Source organism: Monodelphis domestica, chromosome 5, assembly GCF_027887165.1.
Source record: "Monodelphis domestica isolate mMonDom1 chromosome 5, mMonDom1.pri, whole genome shotgun sequence".
NCBI lineage: Eukaryota > Metazoa > Chordata > Mammalia > Didelphimorphia > Didelphidae > Monodelphis > Monodelphis domestica.
In genome coordinates, this window is record NC_077231.1 from 89347926 (window position 1) to 89364486 (window position 16561).

At 36.8% G+C, this 16561-nt stretch overlaps 1 protein-coding gene across 2 annotated transcripts in view; it reads right to left on the bottom strand.

Annotated features, from left to right (window-relative positions):
* Positions 1-16561, bottom strand: part of GNPTAB (N-acetylglucosamine-1-phosphate transferase subunits alpha and beta) — a 97313-nt gene continuing 80752 nt past the window's right edge. For both annotated transcript variants that reach the window (XM_056798765.1, XM_001373258.5), the window contains 5 exons: positions 11763-11848; positions 11464-11562; positions 7518-7685; positions 2834-2924; positions 1-1158 (listed from right to left, as the gene is read on the bottom strand). In XM_056798765.1, coding sequence (XP_056654743.1) covers positions 1081-1158; positions 2834-2924; positions 7518-7685; positions 11464-11562; positions 11763-11848 — 522 coding nt within the window. In that variant the 3' untranslated portion in view covers positions 1-1080. The remainder of the gene's footprint in view (positions 1159-2833; positions 2925-7517; positions 7686-11463; positions 11563-11762; positions 11849-16561) is intronic.

Sequence of the window (16561 nt, forward strand, 5' to 3'; positions counted from 1 at the left end):
TTTTATCAGTGAGTCTTTTTAAGCACACAGTGACAGCACAAAACCATTAGGTACATTCCAGATTCTAGTTTACAACTATAACAAAATGATTCTTGGGATTTTTAAAAAAATACTGCTGTGACTATGATTTAAAGTACATGTCGAAACCATAACATCAACTTGAAAAGATTGCCTTTCCTCCTCAAGTTTTCCATAGTCTTATTAATGTCATAACAAAATATGACACAGTGTTAGAACCTGCTCAGACTTAAAAAGATTCTCTCAATATGTAGAACTTGATACCACATGCTGTCATATTAAAGGAACCATCAACATTACAGTGATTGCTAATTTCTACAATGAGGCACTTTTGTTTGTATTTTACATTTCCAAAACATGAGTATAATAATTGGCCAGTAGCTATTGCTACTTAACACTAGCCCTTTGTGCTTAGGCTTACAAACTTAATCCCTGTATTCTTAAGGAGTCCAGTAAACCCAATTCAAAATATTTCAGATGTCAGTTACTGAGATCTTCTGTAGCCAAATCCCACTAAACGATCTTCAAATCCAAAATTTTTTGATCCTGCCAATATGAGGCTGTGTTTATATACATTCAGTCAGTAAGTTTCATTATCACAGTCTGGACAAAATGACAGATAAAGAGTTAAATTAATTGTTACCTATTTAAAAACAGAAAATGAAAAAAGCATCCCAGCAAGATCATAGCAGAATGTTTTGGAATGCAAAATCTGAGGCTTCTCGGTAACTTCCCATGTTGGCCTAGGATTTGGATGTTAAATTTACTTGGCAGTGTCCACTGCAATAAAGGCAGCTGTATCTCTTTCAGTAACCCTTTTTATAAAAAGGATAACATGTCCACGAACTAATGCTTCCAAAGTAGAACTCCAGTTGAGGACTGCCCAACACACCTATTATTTCTTGAAACGTCGATTAAACAACTCAGCTGGTCTGGGTATCACATCCCTTGCCATCTTTATGGGATGTGTCTCTTATTTCTTTAGGCCTTGGATCCTGAGGCACCACGTCAGAAGGATACTGTAGTCATTGCATAAGCATGGAGGTAAGCTCTTTTAACTTCCTATACCCCAATCCGTTCAGTACCAACTTCCTTATGGATCCTCCTTCTGGGAAAAATCTTCCGTTTGAGTGCAATTAGCTAAATAGTAGAAGAAAGGAAGGCAGAATATGGCTCTTAAATCTCCAAAATAGGTATTAAAATGCACCAAGTAACAGAAGGTATGGCAGCATCAGCTGCATCAAACTCAGCAGGGTAATCCTCTACATATATTTTGAATCCTGCCAACCCTGAAAAAATATTCATTAGCCTGCAGAATTTCCAGGAGCCTACCCCCAAATCCATATTGCATAAAGAAACTGAAAGAAGTATAGCCTATGAGCTCTGTACTGATATTTTAAATTATTATGAATTTACAGATGAAGCATGATTTCTTCAAGGATCTGAAGCCCATGCCTGGTTGTGTTAGGATGAACACCTTTTTTTAAGGAGATGGCTGACAGTTATGTAAAAGTAAAAGACAACTGGGGTAGCTGGGAAGCACAATGGATAGAACACCAGGCCCAGAGGTGAGAGGTCCTGGGTTCAAATAAAACCCTAGACACTTCCTAGTCATGTTGTCTTGGGCAAGTCACTTAACCCCAAATGCCTAGTGGCTATGCTTTTTACACAGGGGGCCAGTTCACTGTCCCTCAGACTGTTGGAGGGCTAGACTATAAACAAAAACTATGAACAAATCTGTATACCACTTTCTGAGATAGCGGAGGCAGCACTGGCTGGGATGGGCCTGTCACACCTTGCACAGGCCCATCACCACCCCCACTATACCAGGCAGCAGTATACACAGTGCGGAATCCCCTCCCCCAGATTACTGCTCACCATGCTGACGTCTTCCATTGTACAGCCACATAATCCTTTGCGCAGAGCCTCGTACTTGTTCAGTTACTTTCAGAACAAGGCGCCATGCAAAGGATTATGTCACCTGAAGTGGTACTGTACATGAGCAACATTGCTCTTGACGGCACCGTCACATACAGTGCTCCTCTCACTGACCACCAATGAAAGAGGTGCCCCTTCCAGAAGTGTAGTAGGGGCCAGATAAATAGCCTCAGGGGCTGTAGTTTGGGGACCCTTGGCCTAGCCCTTACTGCTCTTCTGCCTTATAACAGTTACTCTATAAATTCTAAAACAGAAGGTTAAGAGTTTAAAAAAGGAAAAAAAGACAACTGTCACATTTACAATATACTATGTATTTCTATGTCTAAAAATGTACATGAGATGGTCTTTTGCTTAAAAGCTTTGGAAAACTTTTATTATATGCATAGTTAAGAAATAATAATCAATTTAGACTTTATATAGACACATATACAAGCACCTAGAGAGTCTACATATATACAGTTCTATCTAAATATAAATATGGCTTACAAAATGTAATGGCATCAGATGACATAAAAACTAGATACAGAAACTGAAGAAAAAAAGATCAAATATCTCTAAAGATTGGGCAGATTTGGCATCAGAATCAAGAAGGTTCTAATAGCCCTCCCTTTTGAGAATATTTGTAGGAGTATAACTTGAGTCACCAATGGTCATCTGTTGAATCTTCAGGTCAAAGATATTACTGGCAATGAGTTTTAAGGTTGCCTAAGCAAAAAGAATACATTGTTTGATAATATCTGAATATCATATATCTCAAATCTTGTTGAAGTTTTAAGATTTTATAAATTGTAAATTTATATAATTTTCTTAAAATTATTAGATGTTGGTGTTCCAAAAAAATAGGGCCTGGCATGTAGCTAAAGCTCATGAAACTTACCTGCTCAGCAAAAAATGAGAATATAGTAAACATGATCAATGTTACAAGTACACAATGGGTCCAAAATTTTAATTTATCTCTATATGCTCTCCTGCAAAGAGAAAGAGAATTATAAAGAATTATTTTTTCTAATTATTTATATATATATTATAAATTATAAAAAAAGAAACAAATACATTTATCCCTAGAAATTTTAGGTTGTAGTCAAAATATTTATCTTTCTTTAAATAAATAAATATCGGAAGGATGTCTTGTTTCACTGCTGTAGGGAACCTCCTTGTGAGAAAGCACTCCATCAATGTAGACAAGGATCTGTCACTAACTCCTTTGAAAAGTCCAAGGAGTAACCTGAGGCACACAAAAGGTAAGTATTTCATCCAGGACCAGAGTGTTAGAGGTATGATCCGAACCTAGATTTTCTTGACTCTAAATCCAGCTAGTATGTTATTCACTTCAAATACATTATTTGCAGGGGGAGCTGGGAGCACAGTGGGTTGAAAGCCAGGCCTAGAGATGCGAAGTCTTAGGTTCAAATCTGGCCTCAGACACTTCCCAGCTGTGTGATCCTGGGCAAGTCACTTAATCCCCATTGCTTAGCCCTTACCACTCTTCTGCCTTGGAACCAATTCACAGTATTGATTCCAAGATGGAAAGTAAAGATTAAAACGACAACAACAACATTATTTGCACTATTTCCTTTTGGAGATATTTTTTTTCAAAATGTAAAAATAATCATCCAACATAAACATTAAGCTTTGGGTGTGTGTGTGTGTGTGAGATATACTATTATTTTCCCTTTGTGAAAGGAATCACTTAAGAGAAAGACTTTAAATGGAAAGCGAGTATTTGAAGCACTCGAGTCTGACCTCAATAAGGTTTTATAGGTAACTTTTTTTTTTAAAGCAATATGCCAACTAGCTCTGTCTCCTGCCATCTGTTAATCATTTCTTTCCCAAACTGTAGGCTTTTATCAAAATGAGAAGACATATCAATAGTCTGAATTGCTCTGCTGGAAAGGAAGGCTGGAAAGTATTTCATGGTTCTCCTTCTCTTGATGGAGGGGAAGTAAAAATACTCTTAAGCAATTCTTTATATTTCTGGAAGGAAGGAAGGAAGGAAGGAATGAAGGAAGGAAGGAAGGGAGGGAGGGAGGGAGGGAGGAAGGAAGGGAGGAAGGGAGGAAGGGAGGAAGGGAGGAAGGGAGGAAGGGAGGGAGGGAGGAAGGAAGGAAGGAAGGAAGGAAGGAAGGAAGGAAGGAAGGAAGGAAGGAAGGAAGGAAGGAAGGAAGGAAGGAAGGAAGGAAGGAAGGAAGGAAGGAAGGAAGGAAGTACTATGACCCACAAGCAACTTCCTCTCCTATTAAGAAGAGAAATATTTGGATGTTGCCAACACTGTCAATGGCCTTCTTTTAGAATGTCATCGACAAGTGAAAAAGGAAGCATGGGGGAGATTTGGGGACCAATGTGCCACTCCACTTAATCTGTATTTTCCCCTCCTCAGTGCAATGTTGCTTTATGCAGTCTATGCTTCACTGGCTCTTTTTCCTCTAATGTTACTGTCCTTGGTCTTCTGCTTCTCTCTTTAAACTCTTCCCCTTTCTCTGAAAAATTCACTAACTGATGCTCCTTGCTTTCCCTATTATCTCTGTGCAGGTGAGTCTGTTTACTTCACAAACCTAAAATCAATCTTCCTTCCCAAATCTGCTTCTAATTTCTTATCTTATTCTGAACTCAACATTCACACAGAATGAGGATTTTTATATCCAAAGGAGGCCACAAAGGAGACTACATGGAAAACTGCAGCTGCTGATTCCAAAACACTTATGTTTAAAAAGTCCATAATAAACCCCAACCCATTCCTTGCAAAACTTTCTCTGCTTGTCTGGCCTTCCTTCTGTACTCAATATTCCTTATTTCTGTTGCCCAGAATCTCAGTTAATCTTTATCCTGCCCTCTTTCTTGAGTCTCAAATTTGGCCAATCACAAAGGCTCATCAATTCTCTTCTCCCTCATCCTCCCCTGCCTTTCTATATCCAATGCCATTATCCTAGTTTAAGCCTTACAACCTCACGTTTCGATTATTTCAATAATTTCCTGTTGCATTCTTTTTCCCTTTAATCTGCCTTGCTGAGAACGACTAACTAGATTAATCTTAAAACAATACTGCCCAGGAACTTTGAATAGTTCTCCAAAGTAGAGGAATAGCTAATATTTATAAAACACTTGAAGTTTATAATATATTTTACATATGATGTTTCATTTGTGTAAAAGAATAAAGTCTAAATTCTTTAGGCTAGCATTCTAAGCCTTCTAAAATCAGGCCCCAACTTATTTTTTGGATTCTAGCTTTCATTACTATACTATGGTACCTATGCACACACATGCACACATACATTTACTGTGCCCTGAAAAATGTATTTCCATCTCAACCTGTTATTTATATGGTTCCCTGTCTTTTATCTTATACAATAGAAGGAAACTTAAAAATCAATTTTAATTGAACACCCTCATTTTATAGATGAGGACACTGAATCCAAGAGGCCAGAGCTTCTCCCACAAGCTGAGGGAGTTAGCTACAGAGACTAGCCTAGAGCTTTGTTACATTGGCAGGCTCTTGTCATATGGTACCTTTGCTACCACCTTTTTAGGACCAATCTTTAACCTTACCCCTATAAAAAAAAACCACAATGACGACCATTCTTGATGGTATGATTCTTTGAAACCTACATGACATATGGAATGCCTTAAATATGACACGTACTCTTTAAGTATTTGTTCCAAGAATAAATTATTGAATTTTGTTTTGATAAGCAATCATTGGTTTTTATTTCATTAAGAATACTTTGCAACTATGACCAGGTAGGATTCATACCAGGAATGCAAGGATGGTTCAATATTAGGAAAACCATCCACATAATTGACCATATTAATAAGCAAACTGACAAAAATCACATGATTATCTCAATAGATGCATAAAAAGCCTTTGACAAAATACAACACCCATTCTTATTGAAAACACTAGAAAGTATAGGAATAGAAGAGCCTTTCCTAAAAATAATAAACAGTATATATCTAAAACCATCAGCAAACATCATCTGCAATGGGGATAAACTAGAAGCCTTCCCAGTAAGATCAGGAGTGAAACAAGGATGCCCATCATCACCTCTATTATTTAACATTGTATTAGAAACACTAGCAGTAGCAATTAGAGAAGAAAAAGAAATTGAAGATGTTAATATTGGCAATGAGGAGACCAAGCTATCACTCTTTGCGGATGATATGATGGTTTACTTAAAGAATCCTAGAGAATCAACAAAAAAAACCTAATCAAAATAATCAACAACTTTAGCAAAGTTGCAGGATGCAAAATAAAGCCACCTAAGTCATCAGCATTTCCATATATCTCCAACCCATTTCAGCAGCAAGAATTAGAAAGAGAAATTCCATTCAAAATCACCCTAGACAATATAAAATACTTGGGAATCTATCTGCCAAGACAAACACAGGAACTATACAAACACAACTACAAAAAACTAGATCTAAACAATTGGAAAAACAGAGAGAGAGAGAAAGGGGAGAGAAGGGAATAGGGCTTAAATACCCACTCTGCTTAGGCCGGGCCAAAGGCCCAAGGCCTTAGATAGCCGAGGCAAAGAAAAGAGATCAGTCCCTATCACTCACGTGACCAAAATGGAGAAACAGTCTGAGGGCCTCCGCCTCAAGCACCAGACTCCAACAACCTCCTTTTCTCCACACAGGAAGTCCCCAAACTCCTCAGCTGTCCTCTACCTCACTTCCTGTGTCTCCCCTGTGCCAATGGTGGCTCTAGCTTAACCCAGGACCGCCCAGAGGTCTGTCCCCTTTGCACATGTCTGTTGAAGGTCATATTCTCAAATAATTAAATCTTGAGCTTTGCTGCAGCCCTTCCTAAATCCTGTTACCCTGAGTAGGGTAGAGATTGTAGTTTCCAAGACCTGATTCTGCCATTCCAAGTATCTCCATTGTTATTGATCAGGAAATAGCCAAATCCCATCCTCTAAAGAATGGTTTGAACAGGGTTGAGTAGTTTTGAAATTCACATAACCAAGGAATAATGTTCTAAATTGACTAAATAAACTTATTCAAATGGGAAAAAAAAAAGAATACTTTGCAACTGAATCTATATAAGTATTGTTTTTGCTTTGGTAGAAAGATTCTTCCCCCAAATTTTCCAAGTAAACCATCATATCCTTAGCAATAAGGGAAAGTTTTATCTCTTCTTTGCCTATATTTATACCTTTCATTTATTTCTTTTGCCTAAGTTCTATGGCTAGTGTTTTAGAACTATATCAAATAATATCAGAGAGAAAGTGGGCATCATTGCTTTACATTCTTAGATAACTGATAAATTCTAGTGTGTCTTCACTACATAGGACACTTGCTTTTTATGATATTAAGAAAAAGAAGAGGGGGCAGCTGGGTAGCTCAGTGGATTGAGAGCCAGGCCTAGAGATGGGAGGTCCTAGGTTCAAATCTGGCCTCAGACACTTCCCAGCTGTGTGACCCTGGGCAAGTCACTTAACCCCCATTGCCTAGCCCATACCAATCTTCTGCCTTGGAATCAATATACAGTATTGAAATGCAATAACGCCTAATCTGATCATTACCAGGTAATTCTATGATCACTATATGTCATAAGAACTTACCATTCCTGGAGCTCATGCATATGAAGGAAACGGTTCCGATATTCCCGTGGTAGCTCAAACTGGGATGGTTGGGGAAACATGGACTCGTAAAAATCTCTTAGCACTGCTTTTACTGTCTGTGCATCTTTATGATTGTGATCAATATTGTCATTCAGGCAAACAAATTTTCTGAAAGAACAAGCATCTTCTATTAACTTATATGTTATGCCTTCATAATTTGAAGAAAAAACCAATCTATCATTCTGAAATGAAAACTAAATATGAATCAAAGCAAAGCAACAAAACTAGTCATTTATGAATCCTGTGTCTTACTGAATGGGCTAGAGTATTTCTTAAAACAAAAAGAATAATAATACAAGTATAATCCTGATCAAATTACCATTTCTGAAAGGAAAGAGGGAAACAGTCTGGATCTTATAATTTCAGAAAACATATGTTGGAAATTGTTATTACATGTAATTGGGAAAATATCTTTGAATTAAAAATAAAAAAAAATAAAACATAGCATGAGATCCAAGTTTAAAGTTTCTTAAAATCTTGTAAGATATTACAGATAAACAATTTCATCAGTAAAGGTACGTCTTCCACCGATGCTGTTCCCTTCTGTCTAGAACTTAATAGATGGTCTTTGAGAATATCTGTTTCCAACTTAATGATAAACTTTCCCCATATTAATGAAGCAGGTTCTCAGACCACACACATACAGTCTTTCAATAAACCCATACCTTAGTCTTTTACAATTAGTATAGTATAGTATAGTATAGTATAGTATAGTATAGTATAGTATAGTATAGTATAGTATAGTATAGTATAGTATAGTATAGTATAGTATAGTATAATATAGTAGTAGTAGTCTCTTGGTAACCGAGGATGACGGTTGTCTTTGTGCGCTTTCATCTATGATGTAGATAAGTGTGCACAAAGACACTTGTGCATGAAAGAGATTTAAGTGGAAAAGTCAATGCACAGAGACAGTCCCACTCTCTTGGCGTTGGAAGCCTGTAGAATGGTTTCCCTTTAAGGATGCTAACTTTAGGATTTAATTGGTCATGGGGAACAGGGATATAAAAAGCCTAGGCTAAATAAGCGGTGTTTCAGAGGTCTTGGTGGTATTCTTTCCCACTCTCCTGCAGGACACCAATTTGATCCTGTTAATATAGAAGTGGTAATCAGCAACATTTATTTTTAGTAATTATATTTCCTTTAATTCTTTCACCATAAGTAAAAGAAATTTTAATTCAATTTTATGGGCCTTGAGCATTTCATTTGATCTTAATCCCAACCATGAGTAACTGGACTTGACCTTAGCTAAGCCTGGCCCAGAACACATGACTAGCATGGATCAGAATGAATTTGTGGTGGAAGTGGGGGCCAAGTGTTGAAAAGGAAGTCTGACATCCTATGGATACAGCAACTTTAGACACATATAGACTGTCCTCTCAGTGAGGAGGGCCCTCAGTGAACCTGTAGCATTAGCCTGAAACTAGAATTCCCTGGTTCTTACTAATAGTTTTAGAAAAGTCAGATTAGCAGCATAGGGAAAATTAAGACAAATTATGAATTTAACAACTAGAGACATATAAATTACACATGGATAGAATTATTAATAATAAAATAATAATAATATACCTTATTAGTCACTCAAAATTGCTATCTTATGATATTGCCCCATAACAGACATTATGCTCTTTCCAAGAATATGCCTGCCTGCCACATCAGGAAGATTATAAAATTAAAACATAATTAATATACAATAAGAAAAAAAAGATTCAAGTAGTTCTGCCTTCCCCTCATCCCCAGTGTTCTAATGATCCCATTCATTCCTTCCTCACAAAATACCTAAAATATACTTTTTAGTTGATCATAGCAGTGTTTGCCAGTCTCAGGGTCCTCTGAACTTTGATACTGTTGACAGTCTTCTTAGAGGGCTCTATTTATATTCAATCACTTGACCTTGTTCATATCTTCTGAACATGCTTTTTGGAAAAAAATCTATAATAGTTTGTGAGTTTAATGTACATCCACATTGATATCTTTTTTTTGACCCTTACCTTCTGTCTTAGAATCAATACTAAGTGTTGGTTCTAAGGCAGAAGAGCAACAAGGGTTAGGCAATAGGAGTTAAGTGACTTGTCCAGAGTCACAGTTAGGAAGTGTCTGAGGCCAGATTTGAATGCAAGTCCTCTTGACTCCCGGGCCTGTCTCTCTATCCACTATGATACCTAGCTGCTCCCATACTGATATCTTTAATCAGGTTTCCTTATTCCTCAATAGAAATGTGTGTTGTCAAAAAACTTAGTTATGGAACATATCCCATGCTTTTGGGGCTATTTTTCCCCATAGAATTTTAAACCAGGAACTATGCCTGTCCTTTGTTTAAAATCTTTGAAATCCTTTCTTTCCAAATATAGGGTGAATATCAATTTAAACCTAGCTATCCTTTTACAAACCATAAGAGGAAGAGGCTACTTTCTCCCAAAGTGTGGAATAGGAGTTCTAATCATGTTTTCCTCTTTCTTTTGATGAATAAAATGATCACTACGGGAAGTCAAGAATTTATCAGTCATTCTCTTTTGAGCAGACAAAAAAACTGAAGTAGATATCTAGGTAGGGAAGTGCAACCTTTGTCATCGCTCATGCTCTCAATAAACTTAACTAGGTCCCTAGCACTTCCAGAATCAAATATAAAATCTACTTGAATCTCTAACCTACCCCAACCATTATCTTTCTAGTCTTCTTACATTTTGCATTTCACCTTGCCTTATTCTATGATCCAGTGGCACTGGATTTCTTGCTGATCCTTAAACAAAATACTCCATCACCAAACTTTGTGTTTTCGTTAGCTGTCCCTGGGCAGGAAATGTTCTCTATTCATCTCCACTTCCTAACTTCTTTCAAGTCCCAGCTACAATCCCATCTTCTACAGAAGCCTTTCCTAATTCCTCATAATTCTAGTATCTACCCTGTTGATTGAGCTCCAATTTATCCTGTCTATAGCTTGTTTGTACATAATTGTTTGCATAATGTCACCTTCCATTAGACTGTGAGTTCCCTGAGGGAAGGGACTGTTTTATGTCTTTCCTTGCATTCTAAGCACTTAACACAGGTAGGTGTTTAATAAATGACTGATATCATGCCGCCAACTCATCATCCATTTTTCCCCTTTTGACCAGATTGTCTTTAATGTACTCCCACTGGTCTCCCTTCTTTTGCTCCTAGCCCCAGTGTTCTTGAGCTTGGTCCATGGTTACCAACCCCCACCCATACTTCTACCCCGAGTCTTCGATTTACTCATAGGTAACATCTCTCACAGAATAATGATGCTGGCTCTTCTATCAAATCAGTGATTTGTTTCTTTGTTTTTAAAATATATTCTTCCTGGTCCATATTCTAATCAATAATTCTCTCTCACCAAGTTAGTGATATCTATGAGGTAGAATATACTACTCGATACGAAGACTGTTTACTACCCATATTCTCTGCATTTGAATATATTTATCTAGGCCTTGGAAGATTATTAGCATTTTTCTTACTGGATATTATTTTCAACGATATATTGGCCGTCTCTATTGTTTACTTTTTCCTAATGGTTTTTCTTCCTTTCTCCCTAGTCTGAATTATAATGTTTGATTGCTGAAAAAAATTTTAATATGTGGGAGTAAGGAACATTAAAGCAAATACTGGTCCATCAGTCATCATTAGATATGCTTAAATCCCAACCAAGACCTCATCGCTACCCCAGCATCTTTATGGCCATGTCTAGAATATTATGACCATATCTTTTAAACTACTACTGATAGCTGTGTAACTCTGGATAAGTCACTTAACTGCCTAGGTCTTACCATTCTTCTTCCTTGGGACCAATATATAGTACTGATTATAAGAGAAAAGGTAAGGGTTTAAAAAAATATTTAAATTTTAAGATGCAAATTAAAGAAATGAGTACCTGGGATTTTTTCTTATGTCATCTAATTGGCCAACCACATGAGAAACATTGGTGCGAATCATTTTAAAAGCAATTTCTTCTTCTCCCATGATTTCAAACCTAATTATTATGAAGACATAATGAAAAGGAGAAAAACACTTTAGACATTCTTACATATCAAAAATAATAATCAATAACCATGTAGTCTTAGAAACAGTTTTTGTTACATAAAATGTTCAGTCAATAAGAGGACACTTTAAAAAGAATGAAAAACGATTGGCCCCATCATGCTCCACACCACCACCATACAAATTACATACCTATATTTGTTTTTGTCTTTATATGCTTTATGGATTCTATCAGTTACTGGCTTACAGTTGGTTACTAGACTTTTAGTCACAGGTGGCTGTGAGAAAATATAAGACATATCAGATGTTAAATACACACACGTGCATGTGCAAGAACATAAACACAAACCCTTGTCACAATTACATTGTAAAACCTTCCCCTCTTAGTGGGTGCAATCAATGGAAAGATTATCTTGTTCCATCAGAACATTACATTACTACATTAACTAACTTCTAATCCTTATTTATAAATATATTCTGCATTTTAGCTCTAACTATAACCAATTTTAAAAATCTTATGGACATTTCTAGTGGAAAATCCATTCATATTAATAACTAATAAACCTGCTCCCCATGCACAAGCCAAATGATTTAAAAAATAAATCTTATTATTCAAAATGGAATTATGGTAGAATTTTATTGAAATTTCATCTCTGGCTCTATGACCCTAGGCAAGTATTTTGACTTGTCAGTGCCATAGGCAAAAAGATGACAAATCACAGAACAGGTACTGATCTGTATTGGTAAAAGGGATTTCCTTACCAGGAAATTCCTTATTCCAGGATAATCAGCATCCATTTCTAAGTGCCTACTATGTGCCAGACACTGTGCATACAAGGACAACCAATAAAACAATCATCAAGGGGCTTATACTCTTTAAAAAAAGTTTTACTCTCAACTTATAACACAAAGTAGAATTTCCATATATCCAGCAGGACACAAAAAGTATTTTATATGAAAGCATAAATTTCCATTTCATACGAGTTTCTTTTTTAAAAAGTACATAAAGGGCAACTAGATAGCACAGTAGAGACCCAGGCCTAGAGTTGGGAGGTCCTTACTTCCAATTTGACCCCAGATACTTCCTAACTCTGTGACTCTGGGAAAGTCATGTAACCCCAACTGCCTAGCCCAATTGCTCTTCTGCTTTGGAACTGATACTTAGTAATGATTCTAAAACAAAGGAGTAAAAACAAAAACTGATACTCAGACAAATGGATGGTGCTTTTAAAAAAAGTATATAATAAATTTCATACATTTTCAAAATTCCTCCACTTGCTTCTTTCTGATCTCTTTTGTGCTGCATAAAAAAGATCTTAATGGTCCTCTTTTATTGGACATCATTACTTTTCTCCCCTCTCTACCTCATGGGAATAATTCCTCCTTCCTCCCACCCCTTATTATGAGTCAAAGGACTTAAAAGGAGTAATGAAACATGTTTTTTGGACTCAGCCAATAAAGAAACTTATTTTTCTTTACAATACATATTTGGTATTTGATGCAAGAGTTTCTTTTTCCTCCCCCCCCCCCCATAATGGTGGGAAAACTTAAGGAGGAAAAAACCCACAAATTTTAAGTTAGAAAATTTTAAATAAAAAATAAGATGAAGGGCAGATGAAATGATCCTATATTTAGAAAACTGCAGAGTATCAGAAAAGAAATCAAGACAATGAATAGTTTCAAACAAACAAAAGAAATTGACAAAAGTCATGAGCATTTTTATATAACAATAATAAAATGCAGGAAGAAATCATAAAGAAACCAAAATCTCATTCAAAAAGTCTAAGTAATAAAAAAAAATCTGGGTAGTCAAGACAGACTCAAAACCAATCTAAATAAAATTACAAGGCACTGTTTACAGAAATAAGTAACTAAAGGAACATTCACTTCTCACTTGGTTGGGTTTTGTCAATATTATTAAAATGATGATGCCATCTAAAATGATTTGTAAATTTTTAAATTAATACATATGCATTTGCATGCTTACCCACTAAGGTCACATAACTAGACAAAACAATTTAAAATTTTATTTGGGAGACAAAAAATCTAGTATAGCTAGAAATAATGACAAAAAAAAGGAAATCAATGCAGAACATACTTCCAGACCTCAAATTAGAAAGCAGTAATCATTAAGACTTTTTAGTACTGGCTAAAAAAAAGAAAAGGAAATGAATGAAATAGACATTCATCTTTTTAAAAAACCCTTACTTTGTATATCAGCATCAATACTGTATATTGATTCCAAGGCAGATAAGTGGCAACAACTAGGGATAAAGTGACTTGCCCAGAGGTCACACAGCTAAGAAGTATCTGGGGTCAAATTTGAACCTAGAACTTCCATTTCTAGGCCTAGCTCTCTATCCACTGAGCCATCAAGCTGCCATGGGAGCATTTATTCTTGGTTTTAAAAAGGGATGCAGGAGATCATAAAACATTAAAACACATGGCTATCACTACATGAGGTTGAAAGTCTTTGACACAAATAAAATCAGCCGAGGTAGGATAAGCAAACTGACATAGGTGACAAATGATGGAAGTCATTGTTGATGAAGTTGAGGGAAGACAGATATACTAATGCACTGTTGGTTGAGCTGTGCCTGATCCAACCATTCAAGAATATGGATTCATGCTAAGAAAGTGACATGCTAAAAAGTTACTCTTTAACCCATTGGTGTGCATATGTCCCCAAAAGGCTAATGATAAAAAAAGGCCTGATCAGTTTTAAAATATGTAGAACAGTACTTTTTGTGATAGCAAAGAATTAGAAACAATGTAGGTGTCCATGGACTGGATAATGGCTGAACAACACAATGAAATGTTACTATCCTGTAAAAGAAACGATGATTATGAAGAATTCAGAGAAGCATAAGGAGAGTGATTCATATAGATAACAAATGAATTCAGTAAGCAGAACCAGGAAAATAATATATTTTAAATCTAGTAATCAATCAGTGTATCAATGTAAATGGAACAAATAAGAAAACAAATTTGAATGTTCTTTACTTAAAACGAGAGGATTCTAATCCTCAAGAAGAATAAAGATTTCTCCTTTCTTTGCAGGGCTTAAGACACTACATGCATGGAATACTATGTATACTGTCAGATAATAAATTGTGTTTTTGATTAGTTTTGCCAAATTGCTTTTTTCTCTTTTAGTCTTTGTTACAAGAGATTGTGTACGAGGTAGGGACAGAAAAGGGCTATATTCAGAAATGAGTGAGACATAACTTTAAAAAAAGGCATTACTTTCTTTGGTGGGCCACACTTAGATGACCTCTAAAATTCCATGAAGGAAGAAGAAATAAGAAAATAGATTATTCAAAAGCAAAAATAAAAAAGCATAGCTGATGTTAAGTTGGTCTTGATGACTAGGAGAAAGAGACTAGTTAAAGCCAGAGAATCTAAGGAGGATAGAGCATATCAGGGCAGGCTCTTGGGAAGTCTGCCTGGCCTGGATCCAGGGTCTAGATGACCTGCCAGAAAGGGTCTAGATGACCTGCCAGAGACAGACTTGTTTTCTCCGTGAAGTGGATGAGAGTCCAACTTGTCCTGGCAGAGAAAAGGTTCTAAGAAGCTGAACTAGTTTAACCCTTACCAAGAGAATGACTCTTCTACAATATTCCCAACAAGCTGTTATCCAAGATTGGTAGGGGGAGGAATCAAGTCAGCCCATTACAGAACTGAGGTTCTCTAGTTGATCCCACTAATTCTTTCCATACTGCCTAACCTTTCTCCAGCCTATTCCATTGACTGCTATGAATTATTTTACATAAAGTGTTTGTGGTCTTTCTGAAAGGAAAAAAAGGGACAACTACTGGGAAAGGTTTTCCAGTTACTATAAGACTTAACTATAGTCAATAAAAAAGACAGAAAAGGATGAATTGCTGACAGCTTTGTTTTCCAATCTTAGAAAGCAAAGGAGATTCGGCCTCATTCTATCACATGAGTTTAGATTGGAATATGTATGTGTCTTTTGTTTAGGCATCAGTCATTGGCTCTGTACTGTTTATCATTGGTTACTTGGACAAAATCTCTATCTAATTTAGTATTGGTAGGGCCAATACATGTGTTCTTTTGCACCTTGATTTCCCATTAAGTTAGTTTACCATCCCATTCATGAGGCATTTAGTATTTCAAGTGAAGTTTTAGGGGACATAAATATGTACCTCTAGTTCAATTCTGAAGTATAGACTAGCAACCCAATGCTTTAAACCAGTTTTGAAAGCCAAAAGTCATGCAGGTCTACTGCTTCTGGCCCTGCTACTCATCCTATGAAAGGGAAGCAATATGGACAAACAGAAAAGAGAGGAGAAAAAGTTAGGAACCATGTTCCGTTCCTTGATATCTAAATTCGACCACTAAAAAACTCAACCAAGATAAAAAATACTTGTCAGGGTTATGATATGAAATTAGATGAACTATTTACAGACAACTTATTTATCACTATACACATATATAAGTATGTGTCTCTCCCTTTGGCATCAGTCACTGGCTCTGTGCTGTTTATCACTGGTTACTTGGACAAAAGAATAAATGATTCTCTCTCTCTCCCCCTCCCTTCCTCTCTCTCTCTCTCTCTCTCTCTCTCCCTCCCCCTCTCTCTCTCTCCCCCACTCCCTCTCTCTCTCCCCCTCCCTCTCTCTCTCTCTCTCTCTCTCTCCCCCTCCCTCTCTCTCTCTCTCCCCCTCCCTCTCTCTCTCTCCCCCTCCCTCCCTCCCTCCCTCCCTCCCTCCCTCCCTCCCTCCCTCTCTCTCTCTCTCTCTCTCCCCCCTCTCTTTCTCCTCTTCCCCATCTCCTCTCTCTCTCAGACACACACACACACATACGAATGCATGTGCACGTACTCATGTGCACGTCCATCCACCAGACAGGACAAAGAGAAAATAACTTCAGCCCAGAATCAGACAGGAAAAGAGTAGACTAATTGGGTAGATCTTCCAAAAATTTCAAATTTCTTCTAGAAACAAAGACCCATAGTTTGCCAGAAAGTA